Source organism: Lutra lutra, chromosome 3, assembly GCF_902655055.1.
Source record: "Lutra lutra chromosome 3, mLutLut1.2, whole genome shotgun sequence".
In the NCBI taxonomy this organism is placed as follows: Eukaryota; Metazoa; Chordata; class Mammalia; order Carnivora; family Mustelidae; genus Lutra; species Lutra lutra.
The window spans coordinates 45,279,227-45,302,849 of NC_062280.1; the positions used below are offsets into that span (position 1 = coordinate 45,279,227).

The 23,623-nt window shown below is 55.2% G+C and overlaps 2 protein-coding genes across 9 annotated transcripts in view; both read right to left on the bottom strand.

The window, feature by feature from the left end:
• Positions 1-7,717: 7,717 nt before the first annotated feature.
• HES6 (hes family bHLH transcription factor 6) lies at positions 7,718-11,161 on the bottom strand. Of its 5 annotated transcripts, none has more exons than XM_047722787.1 (5): positions 11,089-11,161; positions 9,772-9,893; positions 9,148-9,234; positions 8,955-9,036; positions 7,718-8,732 (listed from the first exon to the last, which is right to left on the bottom strand). In XM_047722787.1, the coding sequence occupies exons 2-5, from the start codon at positions 9,814-9,816 to the stop codon at positions 8,305-8,307; spliced, it is 642 nt and encodes a 213-aa protein (XP_047578743.1). In that variant the 5' UTR covers positions 9,817-9,893; positions 11,089-11,161; the 3' UTR covers positions 7,718-8,304. The 5 variants fall into 5 exon arrangements, with proteins under 5 accessions (XP_047578743.1, XP_047578742.1, XP_047578741.1 ...); XM_047722786.1 differs by lacking the exon at positions 11,089-11,161 and adding an exon at positions 10,554-10,730; XM_047722785.1 differs by lacking the exon at positions 11,089-11,161 and having other exon boundaries at positions 9,772-10,074.
• A 2,673-nt stretch (positions 11,162-13,834) lies between these two features.
• The window catches only part of PER2 (period circadian regulator 2), a 39,884-nt gene continuing 30,095 nt past the window's right edge, over positions 13,835-23,623 (bottom strand). For all 4 annotated transcript variants that reach the window (XM_047721789.1, XM_047721790.1, XM_047721791.1 and 1 more), the window contains 5 exons: positions 22,384-23,222; positions 20,085-20,271; positions 18,819-19,011; positions 17,768-17,918; positions 13,835-15,998 (listed from right to left, as the gene is read on the bottom strand). In XM_047721789.1, coding sequence (XP_047577745.1) covers positions 15,849-15,998; positions 17,768-17,918; positions 18,819-19,011; positions 20,085-20,271; positions 22,384-23,222 — 1,520 coding nt within the window. In that variant the 3' untranslated portion in view covers positions 13,835-15,848. The remainder of the gene's footprint in view (positions 15,999-17,767; positions 17,919-18,818; positions 19,012-20,084; positions 20,272-22,383; positions 23,223-23,623) is intronic.

Below are 23,623 nucleotides of genomic sequence, written 5' to 3' on the forward strand. Positions count from 1 at the left end.
GAAATGTATGGCACATGCTGCAAACTACACAGGCTGTTCACTGAGTATCGGTCTTGGAAAAGCGTGGAAACCCTCTCTACACCCTGGGTGAGGCCATTGTGCATGGGGAGCCTCTGTGGGCAGCAACGTGATGGGTCCGGTGGGCCCCATGAGGGAGGGGCTTGTCCTCACCACGGTGTCCCTGGTGCTGAGGACAGAGCATGGCACATCGCAGGTGCACGGGCCACACTGCTGAATCGATGGTCCCATTGGGTTCAAAAAGTTGCAGAATAGTACGTATAGAATGGTCCTATTTGCAGAAAAATAAATTTATCCTAGATATCTATGCTTGAGATGCATGGAAAGCATCAAAAAGGCCACCCAGGAAGTGGTTAACTGTGGAGACTCCTGGAGAGGGGGACGAAGGAATGGGGTGAGAAGACAGAGCAAAACCCAGGTTTTCCATGGCCAGCCTTCCATAAGGCTTGAGTTTTCCTGGGAGTGTGTCTGGTTTTTTAAATTAAAATCTAGTTTAAGAGGGGCGCCTCAGTGGCTCAGTGAGTTAAAGCCTCTGCCTCCGGCTCAGGTCATGATCCCAGGGTCCCAGGATCAAGCCCCACATAGAGCTCTCTGCTCAGCAGGGAGCCTGCTTCCTCCTCTCTCTCTCTGCCTGCCTCTCGACTGCTTGTGATCTCTATCTGTCAAATAAATAAATAAAATCTTTAAAAAAAAAAAACATCTAGTTTAAGAAAAGTTACTGAACCTATCTGAGCTTCAGGTCCTCCCTCAGGGGTCACTGTGACATCTGAGGAATGGATAAGACCACGTACCCTGAGGGCCGTGGCACCTGATGTCAATGAAGGGATGACACTGCTGTCCTCACGGAAAGAGATGCAGACACACAACAATTGTGAGGAAACTATGTGGACCCAGCTGCCCAGGCCCCAGAACCCGCCCCATTTGCTATTTATTCCCCAGGGTACATCCCTTCCCGGGTGAGCTGCTTGCTTCTTCCTCCACATCATCACTTCTCTGCTCAAATAAAGCCTACCAGACACGTTGTCTCTAACCAACCTACCACGCCTGCACCCTGCTTCCACACCATTCCCCCCTGTCCTCTTGACCTACTCTATTTTCTTCTTGGCACAGAAACGCTGCCGGCCACATCATCTGTGTTTTGTCTGGTTCCCTGCTAACAGTGTGACCTCGAGAAGACACTTTATCTCCAGCAACTGGAATCATGCCTGACAAAGAGTAGGCATCCAGGAAATACCATGAGAGAATAAATAAACATTGTCTGAACTATGCCATCAGGAAAACGAAAGAGAGAAACTAGAAAACTGCCTAAAACTGGGTGACCAGGAAATCCTTCCCAACCCTGAAGCCTTGAAGCAACTACAGAGAAGAGCAGCAGGGGTGGTGTGTGTGTGTGTACGTGCTTGCAGCAGCCACACATCTGGCAAGCAGATGGAGACATGGACGGTAATAGGGGAGAGGTGCTCAGAGGTGGAGCTCTGAAGGTCTGAGTGGACCCAGGGCCATTGTGGGACTCCTGAGCTCTGCTCATCTGTACAGTGTTGGGCTTCTGAAGGACTGCAGTTCAGGAGGTAATAGTAGGTGTAGTTTTCCTAGGGATCTCTGCCATCTTCCAGCTGGGGGTTGAGAACCTGACCTTAAGAACGTGGCAGCAGGGACCGAGGGAGAGGGACAAGAAAGGAGATGCCAACTCATTCATTCGTTACAGTGACTAAAGAGGCAGCACTGACAGTTACTGGACGTTGCTCACAAGGTCGGCTGAAGGACAAGGAGGTGTCTCCTTGACTGTCAGGCATCTGTCCTGGGTGGCTGAGGATGGCCATGTTGCTCTCAGGGATCCAGAACACAACAGGAGGTGTGGGTCCTGCAGAAGAGCTGGGTTCACATGGAATTTGCTCAGTTTGAAGAACCTGGGGGAGACGTACAAGCCAATAACCCTGGGCAGCTGGATAAATGCCCCAAGAGCCCCAGAGAGCCCGGCTGGGCTGGAAGTCATTTTGGAGTCAGTGACACAGGAGGGAAAGCCATGGATATCATACAGACTGTTGTCTAGAGGCAAGAGGACTAAGGAAGGAGACACGGGACAGCAATAAAACAAGGGCTGAGAAGAGCCCTGTCGAGGTTCTGAGAAGGAACGGTTGAAGAGGAAGCAGGATGACTAGACCGAGAACAGGCTGTTAAGAAGCATGAGGTTACCAATGGTGCCAAATACTGCAACATTTATGTAAGAAGAAATCTGGAGAGTCTGCTTGGCAATAAGGACTCCATTGGAGACTTCCAGAAGTTTTCAGTAGAGTAAACAAAAATGTGGGCCAGAGTGAAATTTTATGATGAGTGAACAGGTGAACAAATGCAGAAAATGAGAACAGAAGTAATTTTCAAGAAGCATGACTGTGAAGGAAATACGGGGAGAAGACTAAGAGATCTCCGTGAGATCTGATTTGTCAGATCTCAGTCTGACAAATTTCTCAGGAGAGAGTGATTAAGACAGAAGGCAAGCACAGGCTGGGAGCTAGCCTAACTGTGAGGGGTGACAAGGTCCACAGTATGGTTGTTGACTGAGATGTCGAAAGGCACAGACTAGATTTTTCCAGCTTAAGGAAATCCTCTGATGGTCGAGGTAACCACAAAGCAGAACAGTTCTAGCCAGAGTAAGATGCCTGGGCGCTCCCACGAGAAGCTGATAGGCTCCGATCTGGATCCCCAGTTAAAAACCTTATCCCTTCTCCTTCTAGATCCACCTAAACCCAAGGATCGACAAGAATAATCTGATAAACTAGGGGCTTCCCTGGCTGCTATCAAAGCGATGCCTCTGTTGACCTCTGGGCGGTTTGCGATGGCTTGTGGCTCTCTGCGGGCTCTGGGCCATCTTCAGGGAATGAAAAGTCCACGACAGCAGGGGTCTGTACGGTCAGTCTGTCTCGGCCGCAGCCCGCAGAAGGTGCTCGGCACAGGTGGAGAGTGAACACAGCGCAGAGCTTGGGGCTTGGTCTCGGGTCCCGTCCGTAAGGCTCGTGCTCCACCTCAACAAGCCCGCCTCGGTTCCGCAGCCTGAGACGACCCCCGCCATCCTCGGCACCTGCCGCTGGTGGCTTTGGCTGCGCGGTCAATACTCCTGCCCTCCCGAGACCCCGGGAGGCTGTCTGCGCGGAGACCAGCCGGGGAGCCCTTGCCTGCGCGCCCTCTCGCGGATGCGCGGCTCGAGCCACGAGGCACCTTCCTCTCTTCCTCTCCCGGTCGCAGGGCTGCTGGAGAGACCGCAGCCCAGCCTCGGCCGGCCGCAAAGTCCCTTACCTACAACAAGAGCCTCCCGACCGCAGCTGGACGCAGCCCGGCCGAGGATCCGGCTCTGGGCTCTCGAGGCAGGGGGCGTGGCCTCCGCACCCGGAGGCCTCTGGGAGTCGCGGTCCCGGCTCCCCCTGAAGCGGCCTCGCGGAAGTGAAGTGGAAGGAGAAGAACTACATCTCCCAGGAGGCTCCGCGGTTCGCCTCGGACGGGGCGAGACGAGGGCGTGGCTAGTGCCTGGGGGGCACACCTCTACCCCTCCACCCCTACCCCCCGAAACACAGAAAGCCTTCGGACTGTCACCAGCTTGCCCCCAAGCAGCCTTCTAGCAGCTCCGCGAGCTGGAAGCCACGGGAGTCCAGCCGAGAACCCCTGAAGCTCCGCTCCCTTGTTCCCAAATCCCTCCGGCTCCCCAGCGCCGGTTCCGGGCCGACCAGGAATGGCACTGAACGAGACCGGCCAGATCTCCAATCCAGGTCGCTCGCCAAGGCCCGCGCCCATTACAGAGCTATAGGAGGGAGGGACCCCGGAGGCGGCCGGGCTGGCTCGGTAGAGCCTTGAAGGCCGCTGCCAGGAGCCCCACGAGGAAGTGGGGAAGCGACTTAGCCCTGGTGCCCAAGTCCAGGTCCAAGATGAGATGAGGATCCCAGCACTCTGTCAGTGCAAAGGTGACAACTGGAGACTGGATTTAGAAGTAGAGCTCACGGGGTGCCTGGGAGGCGCTGTCGGTTGGGTGCCAGACTCTTGGTTTAGACTCAGGTCGTGATCTCATGTTGTGGTCTCAGATGGTCGGATCAATCCCTTTGTGGAACTCTCAGTGGAGAATCAGCTTGGGACTTTCCCTCTTCCTCTGCCCCTCCCACTTGTGCTCTCTCAAATAAATACATAAATCTTTTTTAAAAAAGAAAAGTATAGCTCATGCACTGCATTGACTGGAGGTGAGATGACAGACAAAGAAAGAGTGTGGCTTCTATAGATTTTTGTGTCTAATCAGTGGGGAGCCATGAATGGGCAGCAAGTGGGCAGTGACCGTGCATGGGAAGGGTGAGTCTGTGGCGCTTGGGCTGGGGTTTGTGATGCCCAGCAGATGTCAGAGTAGAGATTCTAAGCAGACAGGAGGACTCCACTAAGACAGAGAGGGGCTTTGGACCAAGGGCACATGATGGGACAAACCAAATGGACCAGGTGGAGTCTGGACAGGGGTGATGGGGAAGGACATAGAGTCTCAAGTGTGCATCTAGGAGAGGAGCATCTAGCAAAGGAGATTGGGAATGGCCTGTGACAACCCAGGATACTGGGTGTTTTTGACGTCAAGAGAAGAGAGAGTTTCAGGAAGGAGGGAGTGATAACCTATGAGGAGTGCTTTACTGGAAGAAGGGTAAGCCAAGGGGCTCAGGTCATGATCCCAGGTCCTGGGTTCGAGCCCCACATTGGGCTTTCTGCTCAGCAGGGAGCCTGCTTCCTCCTCTCTCTCTGCCTGCCTCTCTGCTTACTTGTGATTTCTCTCTGTCAAATAAATAAATAAAATCTTTAAAAAAAAAAAAAAAAAAAAGAAGGGTAAGCCAGAAACTTAAGACAGGCCAGCTGGACTTTGAAACATGGCAGCCCCTGGAGATCTTTACCAGGGCCGGGTCAGTGGAGGGGAGGGAACAATGGCTTGACTGGAGAGGTGTGAAGGGGGGCGAGAGGTGTGCAAATGGAGACAGCTAGTGTAAACTGTGCTCATGAGGAATGTTGCTTTGGAACAGAGCAATGAAGCAGAGGCTAATGGGGTATGGCAAGTCTAGGGAGGTTTTATGTCCTCTTTCTCTAGATGGAGATGTTTCAGCTTCTTTGTAGAATGATGCAGAGGGGGATGCCTGGAGGGCTCAGTGGGTTAAGCCTCTGCCTTCGGCTCAGGTCACGATCTCGGGGTCCTGGGATTGAGCCCCACATCGGATTCTCTGCTCAGCGGGGAGCCTGCTTCCCCCCCCCCTCTACTTGTGATCTCTCTGTCAAATAAATAAATAAAATCTTAAAAAAAAAAAAAAAAGAATGATGCAGAGGGAGAGGAGATTAGTGATGCAGCAAAGTCACAGAGAGGTCAGAGGGGACCGAGTCCAATGCCTGCGTGGAAAGCCCACACCATACTGCACCATGATGGGAGGCAGGGTGCCCGGGCAGAGGCCCACATGGGTATGCTTGGCAGAATAATGGTCCCCCAAAGGTGTCCACATCGTCATTCCCAGAACCTGTGAGTGTTCTGGGCAAGAGAGGTTTTGCAAATCTGATTGAGGATTAAGAACCTGGAAATAAGGAGATTATCTTGGGTTATCCCAGTGGGCCCAGTATCATTATGAGGGTCCTTAAAAGTAGAAGGAAGAGGGAGGCACAGGGGTCAGAAGGAGACGTGACTATGGGAGGAGGGTGCAACAGATGCATTGTTGCTGGCTTTAAAGGTGGAGGAAGGGGGCCACCTGCCAAAGGATATGGGTGGCCTTGGAAACAGGGAAAGGAAAGGAAACAGATTCACTCTCAAGCCTCCAGGAGGGAGTGTAGCTGTTCTGAAAGCACTAGGCTCTCCTTTAGCCTTGTGAATCCTGTGTCAGACTTCTAACCTACGGAAATGCAAGATGATCGGTTAGTGTTATTTCCAGCCACCAAGTTTGCAGCGATGTATGGTAACCACAGAAGACTAATACAGTGGACCAGGGGCCCGAAGTGGGAAGGAGGCACATCTCAGGGAAGGACGAAGCAAGGCTACCAAAGTCAAGAGCAAGGCCTGTGAGGGAGAGTTGGGGGTTTCAGAGAGAGGAGGTGGTAGGAAATAGTTGTGTGACGGAGTGGGAAATTTGCAAAGAGCTTCAGAAGGAATGGTCTAGGGTGGTCTAGGTTGCAAAGAGGCAAGAGGGGCTGTCAGCCCGCAGAGGCTGATAGTGGTTACTGCTCTGGGAAGCACTTACGTGTCTGAGAAAAGAGGCTGCTCTTGAGGCTCGCAGTAGGAGCTGACTCAGTCATAGGTGGGGGGAGCGCAGGACCAGAGCTCTGGGTTAGGGGCTTCTGACCTCAGGAGGGTCCTGGTCCCAGCGACATCTTTCCCCCCAGGTCAGCCTCCTGCACCTTGCATCCCAAGTCCTGGGTCCCCTTGGCCCTCTTCCAGGGTCTCTGGGAGAATGTGACAAGTGTGGGCATGAGAGGAAGGCACTGATGCTTCAGAACAGTTCCTGGAGGATGTCCCCTCCCCCACATGGCATCAGAAGGCATCACAGTTGCCTTTGGGTGCTGCTGGAAGCCACAGGCAACAGAGGTCTTACATGGGCACCTATGCTCCATCTATGTCCTTGTGGACACACCCGACATCAGTCTGTCTGGGGCAGCTAAAAGCACCCCAGGAATAACATTTCCAATCCCTCTTGAACCCCACCTTATGGAGCTGCCTCCCCCAGCCCATCCCAAACTCTCCCCAGTTGCTAAAAATAAGTTCCATCTGGTTATACCCTAGTGGCTGAAGTCCGAGACTGAACCACAGAGAAGCCAAGTTGAAACACCCCTGGTGACCAGGACTCGTGGTAGTGGTGGTAGTGGGGGTGTTGTCAAAGGGTTGCTGGGAAAGATGTTCTTGAAGCAAAGGTGCCCAACCAGAGAGGAGGCCCAGGTGTCAATCCTGAGTTGTCACATCACTGCCCTGGTCTGGGCACTGGCAACCCAAGCTGCTTTGGGGTCCTGGAGCAGGAGTGACCAGGCTGGGCTCTCTCTGGCAGTGGCTGCTGTCAGCTGACCCATGCTGTCTGTGGTTCCTGGCCCACCCCAGGAGGGAACTTCCCTCCACTCTTGCTGCCCATCCCATCCCCTCCTCTCAAGGTTCTGACCTCTTGGGCCCACTTTGACCTCTAGTCCAAGCTGAGTAGAACCATGACAATTTCATTTCAAGCCATGAATGGGGCAGGTCTCCATGTCCCCGAACTCACTGGTACTGGGGAAAGATCCCTCTTTTGTCAGGAAGAGTGACCACCTCACATAAGTAGAACGCCATCTGCATCACACTCATGGATCCTAAAACAGGTCTTCGAAGGAAACTGCCAAACCACATGGCTAGGAAGTAGGCATTCATTTTATTCCTAGAAGCTCCTGAACTGGAGAATGGTGGGGGACAGGCTGTTCCCCTGCTACCTCATTGCTCTGGAGACAAACCCCATGACAATGGTGTCCCTGTCCAGGATGCACAGTTCCCAGGGAGGTGGGAGCGCTGTCCACTGTGAGACATGCCGCAGGTGTCTGCTCTCCACCACCACTGTGCTCATCATGGTGCTGACAAAGGGTAGGAGATTTTAGAAACATTTGCCAGCATCAAGTACAAGAAAAACACCCCTCCCTAGTTTAGTATCTACCCATTAGACCCATCAAGGAGATCACATCATTCAGTCTTACTCCAAAAGGGTAACTAACTCTCCAAAATGCTTTATTTCATAAAACTGGAACATTTGATGGTAACCCAATACACAGACTCAAGTGGTCTAGGGAGTTCTGCTTCTCTCTGGCAGGTGGAGGAAATGCCACAGAAAGCCTCTGCCTCCCCTGTGTCCTGACTCAAGTGGCAAGTTCAAGCTTCCGCTCAGGCCAGGGCTGTCAGGGTCTGAGGTATCCCTCTGTCCCGTCACCAGTGCCCAGCACCAAGAAGGGCTTCAGCACCATTCCATTCACCTCTGCCCCCAGATCCACACAGTACCTGAGAAGGCTGGGACAGTGAAACCCTGGAGAACCCTAGTAGTTCGGTGAGATTCCTCCTTCTGCCTGCAGCTCCCGCCCTCCACCCACTCCTGGGGGGCTGTGGGGTCCATAAGAAATACTTTCTTAAGAAACAGGGCTAGGGCTGGTCACCCGGACTGCCCTGCATCCCAGCCACTGAAGGAAGAGAGCCGGCAGTCCTAGGAGCCAGCTGGGGGTGGGGGGGGCGCAGCCCCACCACCTGTGGACCGCAGGGAGGAGGGAACAGAGCAAGGGAAGGCCACACCCATCCCGGCTTAGTCACCAAGGCCTCCAAACGCTCTGGGCTATGCGGGCAGCGGTGAGGCTGCCCAGGGTTGCTGGCACCAACTCTGGCCCTTCAGCAGGAGCTCTGGTCAGTTCAGCCTCGGGGGCCTCCTCCAAGTCGGAGCACAGGTCGTCCCCGGGGCCTGGGGAACTGGGCATAGGGGATCCAAGGACCCCTCCTCCCGTGGGCCAGCCACTGCGCCCAGGGGCTCCCGGAGGCCCTGCCAGGGCGTCCCCCAGCAGATCCCGGAAGCTGCTGCCCTCGCGCAGAGGCATAGATTCAAGCAGGTGGTTCAGGAGTTCTGCGGCGACAGTGGCATCGATGGCCTGGCACGTGGACACGAACGTGTGCACCTCGTGCATGCACTGGATGTAGCCAGCCGCGAAGCGCTCGCTTGCTTCCGCCTGCAGCTGCTCGCGCTCTGCGCCCAGGAGTGGGAGGGAGAGAGCGGCGTCGGGTCCAGTGAGCCACCACTGCGGTGTCCAGGCCCGCCCAGCCCGCGGGGACAGGGCTCACCCAGGGGACCCGGAGGTCGCCCTCTCCGACATTACAGGGGCACCGGGAGGGAGGTCCCCAGTCCGCGACCCGGGCCGGCTGGGCGAACGCGCCCCGCGCCCCGCCCGCGCGCCCCACCGCCACTCACCGCGCGCACGGCCCCGCAGCGTGCCCTGCACACGCCGCACCGTCAGCTCCAGCACCTCGGCGTTCTCCAGCTTGGCCTGCACCTGCGCCGGCGGGAGAGCCGGGGGGCGTGTGGGGGGTCGGTGAGGCCAGGCCGCGCCGCGAACCCCGCTCTCCGGCCCAGCGGCCCCTGGGCACCCGCCTGCCCGCCTCACCTCGGCGCCCGCCAGCAGCAGTCGCAGCTCCTGGAGGCTCTCGTTGATCCGCGCGCGCCGCTTCTTCTCCACCAGGGGCTTCCGGGCCTGCGGGAAGCGGGTGGCTGAGCCCCGGTCCCGGGTCTCCCGCCCGCTCGCCCCCTGCTCCCCTGCCCCCCTAAGGCCCCGGCCAGCACCTTGCGGTCCCCCCGGGTCTCCCAGCCATCCTCATTCTTCCGGCTCGGACGGTCCCGGCCGGGCGCCAGGGCCTGAGCCATGGTCCGCACCGCCCAGAGCGCGGCGAGCGCCCACGCCCCTCGCAGCGCCTGGCTAAGGCCGCGGCAACCCTTGCTCTTCCGCGTCTTCCGCCCGCCGCGGCCCCGCCCCTTTTATAGCATCTCATTTGCATTTCAATGCACGGATTGGCCGCGCGGGCCAGAGCCGCCGGCTTGGAGGCGTACCGCGGCCAATGGGAGCGGCGCGCATTGTCGGGCTCCGCCGCCGAGGTCGGCAAGCAGCTGGTGGGGCGTGGTTGGCGGCCGCGGCCCCCATCCCGGCCCCCCTACAACCCCAGAGGCTTGAGGCACCCGAGGGGGCGGTGACCGGCAGGGCGGCGGTCAGGGCTGCTTCTGCCGCCCTCCCTACCTGAGCGAGGCCTCCAGGTCTGCTGTGCGTGGGATCAGCATTCATGCAGTCACACTTGTCTTAGTTCCTGCAAGGTGCATCCCGAGAGGCGCGCTCCTGCGCGAGTGTCGGGGTGCTGGATTCTGTAGGACAGAGCCACAGACAAGGCCGCGGTCTGTGGACCTGGAAAGGTCTATGGGTCCGGCCCGGGATAGCTACGGAGTCCCGGCGAGTTGGGGGCCCATGGGGTAGCGGGGGTGGGAGCGGCCCCATAGCTCCCTTGAGTTTCTTGCGCATTTGTGGGTCCAGACACCGGACTCGATCCTCGACACCGCCCTCCTCCCTCGCGGAGATCCTACCGGGGCGGGGCCCGCCGGCCCGCCGGCGCCGCCCCTCCTCCAGGCGCTCCTTCTCGGGTCACCCTTCCTCCGCCCGCCCCTTCTTCCCTAGTACCACCCCCGCCACCCCCAGCAGCCGTCCATTCTCTTCTAATCATCATCGCTCTCTACCCAGCTCCCTATGTCCCCCTAATCCCCTTCTCTCCCTTGCCCTCCTTTGATCTCCCTTTCCCTCCTGGCCACAAACACCCCCACCCCCCGGCCGCCGCTGTACATCCCTGAACTCCCCACCCTTCTCTGGTCCTCCTCCCCGCCCACTCTTCCCTGTTCTCCCAGCTCCCTGGCCGACCGTCCTTCCGTGGTCCCCACTCCTGTTCATTCACCCAGGCCAGTCTCCTTCGTCCCCCGTCCCCCGCCCCGTTCCCCCTCAGCTCCCTTTCCCTCCCAGCCCTCCCCTCAACAGACCGGCGTAGGCCGCCTTCTGGTCCCCGTAACTTGATGCCCATGACAGTTGGCAGCTGCAGCCGCTTCGGTGGAGAAAAGCGGGGCCGCGCCAAGAGCGACAGGTGTTGGCCGCGCCTTTGTCTAGGCCTGCTTTGTCCCGCGGGTGGCGGGTGAGCTTGTGTCCGCCAGACGACCGCCACCCCCACCGAGGGCCGCCCATCTGCCAGACTGGCCTCCCTGCGGGTGGGGTGGGTGGGCCGTGGGGCCGCGCCCTTGGGCAGCACCCTGGGGACTGCCACCTGTTCCCTGCTCCACTGACTTATGTACACTTCCCAGTGCAGCAAAGCTGGAATGGCAAGATGGGCTCTGGCCACCAGCCCTTTGCACAGACTGAGCCTTCCACCTGGAACATTCTTCAACACTCCTCCAAATATCTATTTCCTCACTGTTTAGGCCTCAGCTTCGCTATTCCTTTTTCTCTTTGCGGGGGGGGGGGGGGGGGGGAGCACCTTCCCCACAGTCACACTGCACCCTTTCCCAGTCGCGTACTACTTACCAGAGACTGGATTGTCAGGGTCTGGTCTGCAGCCCTTGAGACTGTAAGCATCCCTTGTCAAGGGTACCCGGGACCTCCTATCTACAACCAGCACAGAGCCTGGCCTCAGCAGAAGCCTGGGTGGGTAGGGAAGGGGAGGGGTTGTCCTGAGCCTGGCTGGAGAGCAGTAGGGGAAGGAAACATCCAGGGACTACAGTGCAGTGGGTGGTAGGTATGGCCACAGATAGGCCCTACCCTAGTCACCTGAAGATGGATCTTACTCCCTGTGACTATTTCACTTTGAGCTCCCCACCAGAAGGACCTTTACAGACAGGGTGGGTTTGGTAAGAGGTTTGACATTTCCCAAAGTCTATCTAAAGATAGATAGACCTCTATCTATAACTAGCTGAGAGTTTCTTCTGCTGATTTTCACCTCCCATCACCTCTTACCACTCAGCCTCTTATTTGCTTCTCTGTGAGCAGGCTTCTAAGACCTCCCCAGCCTAGCACTGCTCATCCAGGTAGAGAAACCTATTCCTTTACTTCAGTCATCCCCTGCTGTTCTCAATCTCCCCTGCATGCCAGAAAGCTCAGGTCTCTTCCTTACCCCTCACCTGGCTGCTCAGAGACCCACCTGCTCTCCTCCCCTTACTCCTAGTGGTGGGTCTGACAGGGGAGGGAGCTCACTGTGGACCTCATGAGAGCCCATAACTGGCCTGTGACTTTATTATTCTTTACCACTTCGACATCACTCCAGGAAAGGAGACCCTTAGGTAAGTACAATTAAGTTTCCACTACTTTGAGAATCTGAAATGTGAAAAACAAAACAAAACAAAATAAAACCTCAGTGATACTTCTTGTAGTCTGATGCATATGTCTCCCATTACCCATTATATTATTTGAACAAAGCCAAAGAGGTATTTTAGAATGCTCTCCATGAAAGGCAGTCCCTGTTGGAACAGGATGGTCAACACCCTGGGGGAGGCCTCTGGGAAAAGACCAATAGAGCACTTGATTGGATGGGGCATGGGTGTGGGGAGGAAGGCCTGATAAATGTGAATAGTACAAGCAAAAAATGAGAGGCAACTAGGAACTCCAGGAAAAACAAAAAGCTCCCCCAAAGAGAAATGTAAGAAGGTAAGGAAGACTTATAATTATGGTTACGGAACATGATATAAAGTTGACTATGTAAAAACAAAAGAATAGATGACAGTTGTCAGGAGAAGGGAGGAGTCTGAAGCGAGAGAGAGGGACCTCAAGAGTCTTACATGGGAAGGTGGGGTTTGAGGAATGCTTTCTATAGAGTTGAAGGAAGGAGAAATTAAGTGCTGGGATATGCCTCATCGTGACCAAGAATCCTGAGGAAAGAAAAAGCATAAGGATAGAGCAAGGTATTAGGGGTCAATAAGATGTTTGGCTGGACCAGAAGTTCCCCAATGACCCATCTTTGAAGTTCACCTCAATTTCCCTTAGTGGGTCCATTGGCTGGCTGGGTTGGCCCTCCTAGAAGCCTGGTTGTTCCATCTCAGGGCCACCAAGCCCTCTCTCCCTGCTTTGCATGGCTTCCCCTAGTGGACCCATTTCCTGCCATTTGTCCCTTGGACTGATCCTACCTTCAAAGGTTGCTTGAGCACAGACTTCCTGAGCATTTGGGCCCTTTGATCCCCCCAGATCCAGGAACAGAGGCCAGCAGAGTCGGCAGGGCTGTGGTGGCCACAGGGGGACCAGTTAGCGGCAGGGGTGGCAGGCCATAAATCCCCAGGGAACAAAGGCAGCAGCCAGCCTATGGACGTCCAGGCCCCTTGTAGGCAATCAGCCCAGAAAGCTTGGAGAAGCTCCTTTTGGTCTGGAAATAAACCAGGGGGTGACTTTGGGGTTATATGGTAAATAAAAATGTAATTAAGAGTCCCCAGTGGCACTCAGTTCGGTGAAATGGCCATATCTGGCCATTTAAGGCCAGTTTGCCGAGGCTTCCATACCTACTTGGAGGACTTTGCCTTTGTTCCCCTACCCCCACCCCATCCCCCCATCACCACCAGGCTATGAGGCAGGGAGTCAAGCCTTCCCTCCTACTCAGGGAGCTTCTGGGAGGCTGGGCACTGGGTCCAGGATCCATTCCTCTCCTTGCTCCGTTTCCCATGGTATGGGTATGAAAAGTGGGAGGAAGTTGGAAGCAGCACTCCCCTGTTTTGACCAGGCCCGGCAAGGCTCCGTCACTATGGCAAGAACCGGATGCATGGGGGGAGGGGATTTTGCAGTGCTGCCTCTATGGTCTCTGATGGAGCTCGAGGCCTTTCTGGCTGGCATCCTTCTGACCTCTGCCTTCAGCCCCGTGGCTAGCACACTGCCAGCTAGCCCAGGAGGAACACAGGGCACAAAGGGAAGAGAGTGGGTGCCTGGGGCCATCTCAGAGTGGACTGGAGCTGGGGGCTCAGCGAGGAAGCCCCACCTCTGTGTCTGCAAGTGAAAAGCCCGTGGCAGCACTGGGTCACAGGATTAGATTTACATTCTGTGATGTTCCATCCTAAGAATTCACTGGGCAGCTGGGGCAGCGAGCGGTGCGGGTACCGGGAAGAGAGATGCCCACAGGCATGCGCAGGAAGGGACCAGCTGTGCCATGGAAGAGATGCGGCAGGTCTTTGTGCCTGACGTGACTCCTCACACAGCATCTCTGAAGTTCTTTTTCTTCCTTTCTTTCTTGTTTCATCTTTTGGTAATCTTTGATCTCTATGGTTTTGGCCCCGTGCTACATTAAAAGTACATACAATTAACAACAAAAATATACTTGCTTTATTTAGCAATTTTCTAAAAAGCAAAAACAGTCATAAAAAGACACAAGCAGTAAACAAACATATTGCACTGGGTGAAGAAATTTTGGTCTGTGTGTGAACAAACCACGTGAACGGCAAGGCTGACCAAGTCATTACACAGACTCTGAGAGCTTATTTACACGTCTTTTCAGGAATAGATTAAAAAGAAGGCTCAGTTTAAAATCGAGAAAAAGGTTTTATAACCCCTGTGTAAGCACACATACTAAGGGAAACACGTCTTGATACGTGGCACCATGTAAACAATTTCACAAAATGCTCCTATTGTCAACTGCCCAGCACGCGTTAAGCTATGCACTTAACAATCAATGAGCATAGATCATATAATAAAATAACGCTGATGGTAAACATTCATAACCGTGAACAATGTTTTGACAGTTGTGTGTTCAGGTAACATACATATAACCTTGACTAGCATCTAATCCCTTGATGACTGGACCTCAGCGGCAGGGGGCAGGTTTGGAGGCGTCTATCCTCCAACAAATACACAGGCTACCATCTCATTTTGGGCATCTGAAGGTGCTGTTACTTTATAAATAATTTAAAAAACCCACCAGTATTCTTACATTTGAGTTTAAGAAAAATCGGATTACTATCCCAACGTGAGACTGAAAACCAGCCGATTACAAGGAGGCTGCACTGGCTCTTGCAACCGCTTCTCCATCAGAGGATGGGAGGAAGCCTGCTTGCTTTTCTGTTTTTACAAACTCAACCCGATTTTAAGTCAGCTCTTTCTCCTGGGGTAACCTTCACTCCAGGGACCAATATAGCTTTCCCCCAAACAATCCTTGGGATCCATGATGCAACATGAGGTTTCGTAAGGAAATGGGCAGACTGGCCTCACTCCTCCACAGGTATCCCAGTGACCAGACAGTGCTGGTGACGCGAGGACTGTCACTGCTGGGACCGGAAGCTTCCCCAAGTGAGGTCAGGCTCATGGAAAGAACAAGGGTTGGCATATCAGCCCAGGGTGCGGGGAGAGGCGAGCTCACGGCACTCAGGAAAGCGCAGATGGGGTCACCAGCTCACAGTGTCAGAGCTCGTGTCTGGGAGGCTCCAGCTGAAGGACAGACACCAACGGGTTCCAAATGTGGCTATCCGAGACTGGTCTGCAAAGGGAAGTCGCCATAGAGACAGTCAACACCTTATTTTATCTACATATGGGTCATGATCTGAAAGGGACCCAAGGATGATGTAGAAATACACAGAAGGTTCTAGGTGTGTGCCAGTCTGATGGAGCTGGTCAGACAAACCACGGGGCTTCTTCTTTCCAGAGTGAGCATCTCTCCTCAGCTTGGGCCAAACACAAGCTACATCAGATTGAAAGGTTTGCCAACATAGTAGCCAAAGCGGAAGCTGCTGGTTTGCCGAAGTACACTTCACAGCAACGCACGTGAAACACTTTGACAGAAAGTTAGGAGAGGCTGTGATCTCCATTTGGTACATTCCAAAAACATCTAGTTTGTCTAGATGATGTCTAGGTGATCTAGATACAGAGCAGACCCCAGAGGACAGAATCTGATCTGATCCAAACACACCCAGGGGCAGCTCCGGAAGGACCGGGAGCATCCCAGCTGTTTGCCACAGGCTGGAAGATGCCTCTGGACACCCCCAGGTCAGCAAGAAGCCTCCTCGGGGCACAGACCTCTGAGAGCCCTAGGGCAACCTCCCTGCTGTGTGCTGAGAGCATTCCAGCTTTCTCAAGTTAAGGAATAACGAAATCTGTCCCAAACTCTGTATTTATGTTTTAAATACCAAAGTGTATTTCCTCCCCGACCCTTCCCACTCTCCACAGTTTTAAATCATTCCTTCAGAAAACTATGTTTTTTTCTAAAACAAAAAAAGCGATAAGTTTATCTGTCCATTTCATTACAAACAGATATGAAAAATCTTTCATTGCTTCTGAGCACCATCTAACATAGATCACGAGCTGTCGGGGCACGGGGAGGAGAGCTAGGTCCGCTCTTCACTTCTGTGACTCAAGGGGACTCCATTTTCCTCCTCTTTGGCATCTGTGGCTTCACTGAGACCCAGAGGAGGAGTATCTTCCTCGTAGGTTGGGCAGATGTTGTCTTGTCCCTTGTTCCCACAGTAAACACATTCCTTAAAGGGAAAGATGTAAAGTCAGTAACAAAAATGACCTCTTCATTACCAAACAGTGGTTTGACCTGAGGGAGGTGCAGGTGACCTGGGGTCAGCCGTGGTGAGCGGGGAGGTGGGAAGCCACTGAGGGGCTGCTGGGACCCTGCCTGCTCTTGAGGGAGGTCAGAGCTGCTCCCCAGGGGCCCCACTCCCCACTTCCCCAAGACCAGGGGAGCATCCAGGCCCTTATCTGAGAGGTAGCTCTCCATGGTGACAGGATAGTGGAACCAGTAGTCTCAAGGTTCTGTCCCAGCTCCTCCCCTTCCTGCCTGTGGGACCACAGTCAAGGTCCAGTTTAACTGCCTTCTCCAACCTCAGTTTTCTTGTGCAGAAAGTGGGCACGACAGAATACTGTCTCATTCCCTATCTGTTGATCACCTGTAATGCTCCAGGCAGGTCCCAAGGACTGGGATTCCCCAGCAAACAAAGATGAAAATCTCTGCCCAGGAGAAGAGGGGAGGGGAGATCCTGGGAGGAGAGAGGGACAACAGCCCAAGTGACAGGTGTCCCCAGCATATTCAAGATGAAAGCCTAGAGGAACATGGCACATGGACGAGACCTACAATCTTATTCTGGGCCTTCAGAACAAGAGAAGGCCCCTGATTTGGGGGGGGGGGGTGTCTGTGACACCCTCCCCTCACAGGGTAGAGTCTCGCTCCTTGGGAAGTGTGGCTTCTAGCCTTTAGGTGACGAAAGATGCCCCCGCTGACATCTTGCCCTCACCTTCATGAGAACTCTGAGCCCAAACTACCCAGGCAAGCTGTTCCTTAATTCCCAGCCCAAAGAGACACTGGGACAGTGTAAGTGTTCACGGCTTTAGGCCACTAAGGCTTGGGGTTTTTGCTAGGAGGCGACAGACAGCCAATTCTGCGGTGTATGACGAAAACCCCTGAAAGAAGCCAGGAAGAGCCATGTGACTGACAGAAGGGCCTCCCAGCAGAGGGAAGGGCAGGTGCAAAGGCCAGGCGGCAGGAGGGACAGGCGAGACGCCCACGTGGTTGCAGAGAGTGAGGGAAGAGAAATGGCAGATGGCAGATGGGGGCGACGTATCAGATTTTTATGGCTTTGCAGCACTTTACTCCAACTGGCTGGGGCATGGCTGCCAGGGACACAACCGTAGGGACAAGGGGGAAGGACACGCAGTGAGGAGGCCACTATGAAGATCCAGCTGAAAGAGCACTGTGGCTTGAAGCAGCAGGCAGTGCTGGAGGGGAGGGGGGTGTCAGGGTCCTGTCCTGAAGCTGGCGGACTGAGAGGGCAGCGCGTTCAGAGGCTGAAGGACACGGAGACCCTGAAGTGAACAGCTTCCAGGGTGTGGGGCTCAGGGTGGGCAGGGCATGCGGATGGGCACAGACATGACTCCGCAAGTCCTGTGGAGGAGGAGGGTGCGGCTGCAGGTTCCTGAGGCCTGGAAGGAGAGGTGTTCCCACCGTTATCTAATGGTCTATGCAGACACTGAGGGCTCGTGGTAGGAGAGCTGCTTCCTAGTTTGTTTTTTAAATTGAAAACAAGTGAAAGAAAGAAACAACATTCAAATTTCAGTATGCCACTGAGAGGGAATATTCAGAAGATCTTTTCGGGAACAAGGTCGCAAAGTTCCTTAAAGTAGACTCAGTAGCATCCTTAGGATCATTTGTCTTCGTGAATAGACTCTTTCTAGCTTTGGAAGTTTGAGGGGTACTGAGAGTGCTAAGGGCTGTGGGGAGTGCGGACAGGCGTGCTGAGCTCACCGTGAGGTCCAGGGCGGCAGGCAGGCGGCCGCCCCTCAGCCATGGATGCACGTCCAGCAGCTCCTGCCTCTGGCCCTCAGTGAAGTGGGGCTGGGACTTCTGCATGGCTCTCAGCTTCTCCCGGTCTTCCTTCAACACTGTTTCCAGATTCCTTCACAAAACAGTTAGAAACAGGTAAGCTGTACAGTGCCTGAAGGGGGTTCTGTGGTTTAAAAAAAAAAACAAACCCTCTTTTTCTAGCAACTCTTTCAGGATTAATTAATTTTAGATGATTTTGTTTAATGCTAATTTCCTTTTTCTTTAAAATAAATTACCCTACTTAAGGCACCTTAACCTCCCTAGTCTATCATCTGTAGTTTTTCTATTAAAATAACCCAAGTTACGATCTAGGTTTTATTTGAAATTAGGGGGCCTGGGCACCCACAGACGCTTGGTTCTGCACAGGCCAGTTAGCTGGAGACTCTGACCATCGAGGCAGCAGGTGGGGTAACCGTCCTGGCTCCCCAGCAGACACTGGGCTGGCTGGAAGGAAACCCAGGAGCCCCTCCCACCTGCCCCCAGAGGCCTGGCAGTCCTGAGCCTCTGCGGTAATCCCTCCTTCCTTCCCTGGCTCCTCCCACCATGGGGCTCCGAGGCACAGGGACCATAGCGATCCCTAGACCAGACTGACGTGGGGTCACAGTGGCAGAAGCACAGACCTGCTCACCACAGAGCAGCTGGTAGTCCAGGCTGCTCACCTCCCTGAGCTCCTGTATCTCCAGGACGGACACAGCCCATTTCGCCCACAGGGGAACAGGCAACTGAGCCAAAGGGAGACGTTGGCACAAACGCTTCGTGAGCCCAGCAACACGACGGGGGTTGAAAGGGAGCCCGTCCTCCTCCCAGCCTACAGCAGGTCACCTGCAGTTCTCCGCGGGACCACGGAGCCATCCAGAGTGACCCTCCTTCTCTGTCCATACAATCAGAGGCGAGGCTCTCAGTGGGCAGTCCCCCCGACTGGGTGGCCTTGTTGCTTGGTGAGCCCATGTCCCTAGGAGAAGTCGGGGGTTACCGGGAAGGCATCTGGTAGGTCATCATGACGCTGTCGTCCGTGTCGGCCATCAGCAGCCAGACGGGGTCCTGCAGGACATACTTGATGAACTGCTCACTTTCTTCCATATCTGCCTTCGCTTTCGCTGTGTGGTTCTTCTCCGAAGAGTCAACGCTTCCAAAATACTTGCTGGTGTGACCTGTGTCACTGCTGCCTTTAAAAACACAACACATGGCAAGTGAAAACCTTTCATGTGAAGTTAAACCTCATAAAACGGCAGTTTTAGGGAGCCAAAGGGTTTGACGTGGTAACAAGTGCCTAGACAGGTAGGTTTTGCCTCCTCTTTCCAGTTTTCAAATTATCTGGATAATACCAGCCAGCACCATGGGGACGACTCTCTCCCGGGTCAGCCCTGAGAAGTCCAGATGGGGCTGCGTCTTAGAAATCATGCTCCTTTGGGGTGTCTGGGGGCTCCGTCAGTTAAGCGTCCAACTCCTAATTTCAGCTCAGGTCATGACCTCGGGGTCGTGGGATGGAGCCCCACATCAGGTTCTGCATGCTGGGCATGTAGCCTGCTTCAGATTCTCTCTCTCCCTCTTCCCCTGTATGCCTCCTCCCCCCGCTCCCCCGCCAAAAGAAATCATGCTCCTGCTCCTTGACTAGGTCAGGCCACAAAAAAGCTGGTTTTGTCAGCGGGGGACAGCTGGCCTGGCACACTCTGCCATTACCCTCTGTGGGGAGCGAGACCAGAGAACAGGTGAAGACGGGTGCTCAGTCAGTGGGGAGCGGATGTGGCTGTTCCAGATCACACCTGAGTGATCCTCCCTGGTAAAGCAGACCCCCACGCCCTAGCTTCACACGAGGGGAGCTAACTCAGGGGGGCACTACTGGCCCTCCTGGCAGGCCCAGAGACTCTGAGGGATGGTCCAAGATGGTCCAAAAGGGCTGGTGGTGTGGAGGCCTGTGATAACAGCAATGTCCATAGCAAATGGGCAGAGGGGATGCACATCGGCAGGGCGAGGCAGGAGGACAGAGCCCGAACCTGCTGGCAGCCATGGCTGCAGGCCCTGGGGAGGCACTTGGGAGCACCAGCTGGATGCCCGTGGGGACCTGGTCTGCACCGGATACCAGGCCCTGAGCACACACAGGCCTGTGGCCTGGGGTGCGGGAAAAGCTATGGACGCCCAGGAACATTAGGTGGCCATCATCTAAACAAACCTGAAATCCAGCAACTGAAACACACCCAACACCCACAGGATTTGGGTGCTCCCAGTGCCAATAACATACCTGCTCCACTTCTGGATGTAGCACAGCCCAGTGAGCCTGAGCCCAGGGAGTCGGATGTAGCAGAGGCTCCACTCCCAGATAGGGCTGACCCTGTGGCCGAGCACAGGTCCTCGTGCAGCAAGAGGTCGAGCAGGCCACTGGATGTGGAGAGGGCATCACTGTTCCGGGCATCTGCAGGTTCCTCACGCTTTAGAAACAGGGAGAAGACAGCACAGTCAGGGCTCTGTGCACAGAATGGGGCTCGGCACACAGAATGGGGCTCTGCACATTGTCAGGGCTCTGTATACACAGAGGGGCTCAGCATACAGTCAAGGCTCTGCATAAAGAGAGAGGCCTTGTGCACAGTTAGGGCATGATTGCACAGAACAGGGCTCTGCACACAGCCAGGGCTCTGCATACAGAGAGAGGCTCTTTGCACAGTCAGGGTACAGGACACAGAATTGGGCTCTGTGCATAGTCAGGGCTCTGCATACAGAAAGAAGCTCAGCACACAGTCAGGGTGCAGTGCACAGAGAGGGCTCAGTGCACAGTCAGGGCTCTGTGTATAGAGAGGGAGTTGGTGCACAGTCAGGGCTCTGCACACAGTCAAAGGCTTGGTGTACAGAGAGAACCTCTGCTCATTGTCAGAGCTCTATGTATAGAGTGGGGCTTGGTGCACAGTCAGGGCTCTACACAGAGTCAGGAGCTTTGTGCACAGAGAGGGCCTGTGCACAGTCAGGCCTCTGCATATAGAGAGAGGATCTGCACACAGTCAGGGCTCTGCCCAGAGAGAGAGAGGCTCTGTACACCGTCAGGGCTCTGCATACAGAGAGAGGGTCTGTGCATAGTCAGGGCTCAGCACACAGAACAGGGCTCGGGGGAGCTGTACAGTGCTGTCTGCACAGAGCTGCTCAGAGACAGAGCAAAGTGCCATCCTCCTTAGGTCGCTGGTCCTCTCTTCATCACCAACAAAGAAGACAAAACGAACATGCCCCCTGGTTATTAAGTCTACAGCAACACCCTTGCTAGTGGTCTATGAGTGTCATCTAATAACTTTAATTTTGGGAAGGTCACATCAAAGACAGTGGGTCTTGGGTCCCTGAGAGAAAGGCCTTCTGCTCGTTCCCACACCCTGGCAGACAGGGAAGAGGGGAAGCGCGTCAGCAGCACCCCAGTGACTGCTGCTCTGTGGAATGGGGGAGGGGAATCTGGCTTCCCAGTGGGCATGGCCTTGACCTGGCAGCATCCTGACCCTCTGACCCTCAGAACCAGCATGATAGGCCCAGGACCCCAGACACAGGAGTCGGGGGCCCCCGGCACATGGAGGTGTTTATTTGAGACTTCGAGATTGTGCTTCCCCTCCCGGGAGCAAGGGCAGGGGCGCCAGTGGCTGCACTGCCGCACTAGTGTGACTACATCCCTCAGTGCGGTTACCACAGCCCTCAGCATGGTCACTCAGAGCAGTCACTACACAGCTCAGCATGGCCACTACACCCCTCAGAGTGGTCACTCAATGCGGTCACCATACCCCTTAGCGTGGACACTCGGCGCAGTCACTACACCCCTCAGCACAGTGACTCAGCCCAGTCACTCAGTGTCGTCACTACACCTCTTAGCGTGGTCACTCAGTGCGGTCACCATACCCCTTAGCGTGGTCACTCGGTACAGTCACTACACCCCTCAGCACAGTGACTCAGCCTGGTCACTCAGCGTGGTCACTACACCCCTCAGTGCGGTCACCACACCCCTCAGCCCGGTCACTCAGCGCGGTCATTACACCCCTCAGTGTGGTCACCACGTACCAGTGGTTCACCGGAAGCAGCTCACGACTTCATTAACTGAACAAGAACAGCACAGCAGCATCCCGGGGGACTTGGGAGGAGGGGCGCACGTGGCCTGGTTTCAGAGCTCAGGCCTCTGCCTCCCTGCCCCCCAGGGTGCCTCTGCGGCTGGCTCCCCCTCCCCCCACTGCCCTCCAAGGGGTCTGAATTCTGGCATTCAACCTGACTGTGCTTTATCCACAGAGTTTTACTGAAAATATTGGGGCCCAGAGCGAGTCATGAAGTCACATGTGCGTATCTGGACCCGTGTCCCCCATCAGACAATCCAGTGGCTTCCTTCCTCTGGACCCCCAGACAATAAGAAGCTGCCAGGGGTCTACTCTGACAGGGTCGCTGAGCCGGAAAACATTCCGGTCCAGCCCATGTATTTAGGTCACAACTGGAACCGTGTGGCAGGAGGGGAGACAGGAGCGCACGTGCTCACCCTGTCCCTGCACCCCCGCTGCCTGCTTTAGGGGAGGAAGGCAGGAAATGCTTACGATTGGCAAGGCCTTCGGCTGCCGGTCCCAGGATGTGGAAGGTCTGCAGTCGGGCCCCGCACCCGCTGTCCCCGCTGTCCCTGCGGGTCCTGCCGTTCCTGAGGCCACGGTGCTGCCCTCAGGGACCTCCTCCAGCTGCAGCAAGTTGAGCTGCAGAGGCGAGCTCCCTCGGGACTGGAAGAGCGGAGGGGAGGCTCTGCCTGGGGGCCCAGAGGCAGACGGTGGGGACATGGGGGTGGCTGCACGAGAAGCTGCCAGCCCACGCTCTGCCAGAGGACATGTGCATGGCGCTTTGTGGGGTGAGGTCCGGCCGGGGAGCTCAGGCTGCGAGGCAGGGATCATCTCGGACAGAAAGTTAGGCTGGCCTGGGAAGAAGGCCTGGGGCAGGCTGGGGGTCACTGAAGGGAAGGAATAGTTGGGTAACACCAATGCCATGACTGGGGTCAAGGGGACAGCGAACGGCGGGTGCTGGATGGCAAACTCATGCTGGGTGTCCATGGGCACGGCGGGCACCGCGAAGCTGGCCTGGGGAGCCAGGGGTGCTGACGCCACCATCCCTGGTGTGGGCATGATTCCTGGGGCTGGAAACACAGGCAGGGGATAAGCAGGCACCGAGGCAGGGAAGGGCGTCGTGGGGCAGCTGGACTGGGACGTGTCCCACGGTGACCAGGCTGTGGCATTCAGGCCCATCAGTGGGGGCCGGTGGGGTGCAGGGCCCCCAGACCCAGTGCTCTCAGAAGAGTCTCGAGGCTTGGCCCGTTTGGACTTCAGTTTTCTGTTCTTCCCAGTTTTTTTCCAAGATGAATCTATTCCAGAAGCATTTCTTAGTCCTGGTGCAGCTAAAATAATGGGAAAACACCAGAGTTAAGATGCACACATTTATGTGTTTGCCAGTTTTCAGACTCCTAGGCACCTGGAAACACGAGGACACATCCTAGTTCAGCAGTCCCGTGTTTCCAAATGTAAGCCTGTGGCTACTCAGGCCTCCATCAGGTGCTGCCCGGCCCTCAGTGAAGTGAGAACAATCAGGGCAAAATGTTCATAAAACCAGAGTCACCCAATTTTAAGGACAGCCATTAATTGCAAGAGCACATGCCCAGTTTTTCATCGGGTGTTAAAATACCCTTTCCCTGACAAAGTAATAGTGATGAAATTGTATTTAGAAGATTTCATTTGCTCAAAAAAGTAAAAAGGCTGGTAAGTGTCAGCTGTTCCCCAGTACTGGTTTGTGAAATGTGAA

What these genes read in the sequence shown, in the direction of transcription:
- HES6 (XM_047722783.1), bottom strand. Translation starts at nt 9,404, where the DNA reads ATGGCTCAGGCCCTGGCGCCCGGCCGGGACCGTCCGAGCCGGAAGAAT. An exon ending in AGACCCGGGGGGACCGCAAG is followed by an intron (nt 9,235 to 9,323) that starts GTGCTGGCCGGG and finishes CGCTTCCCGCAG; the next exon opens with GCCCGGAAGCCCCTGGTGGA. An exon ending in GCTGCGGGGCCGTGCGCGCG is followed by an intron (nt 8,733 to 8,954) that starts GTGAGTGGCGGT and finishes TCCTGGGCGCAG; the next exon opens with AGCGCGAGCAGCTGCAGGCG.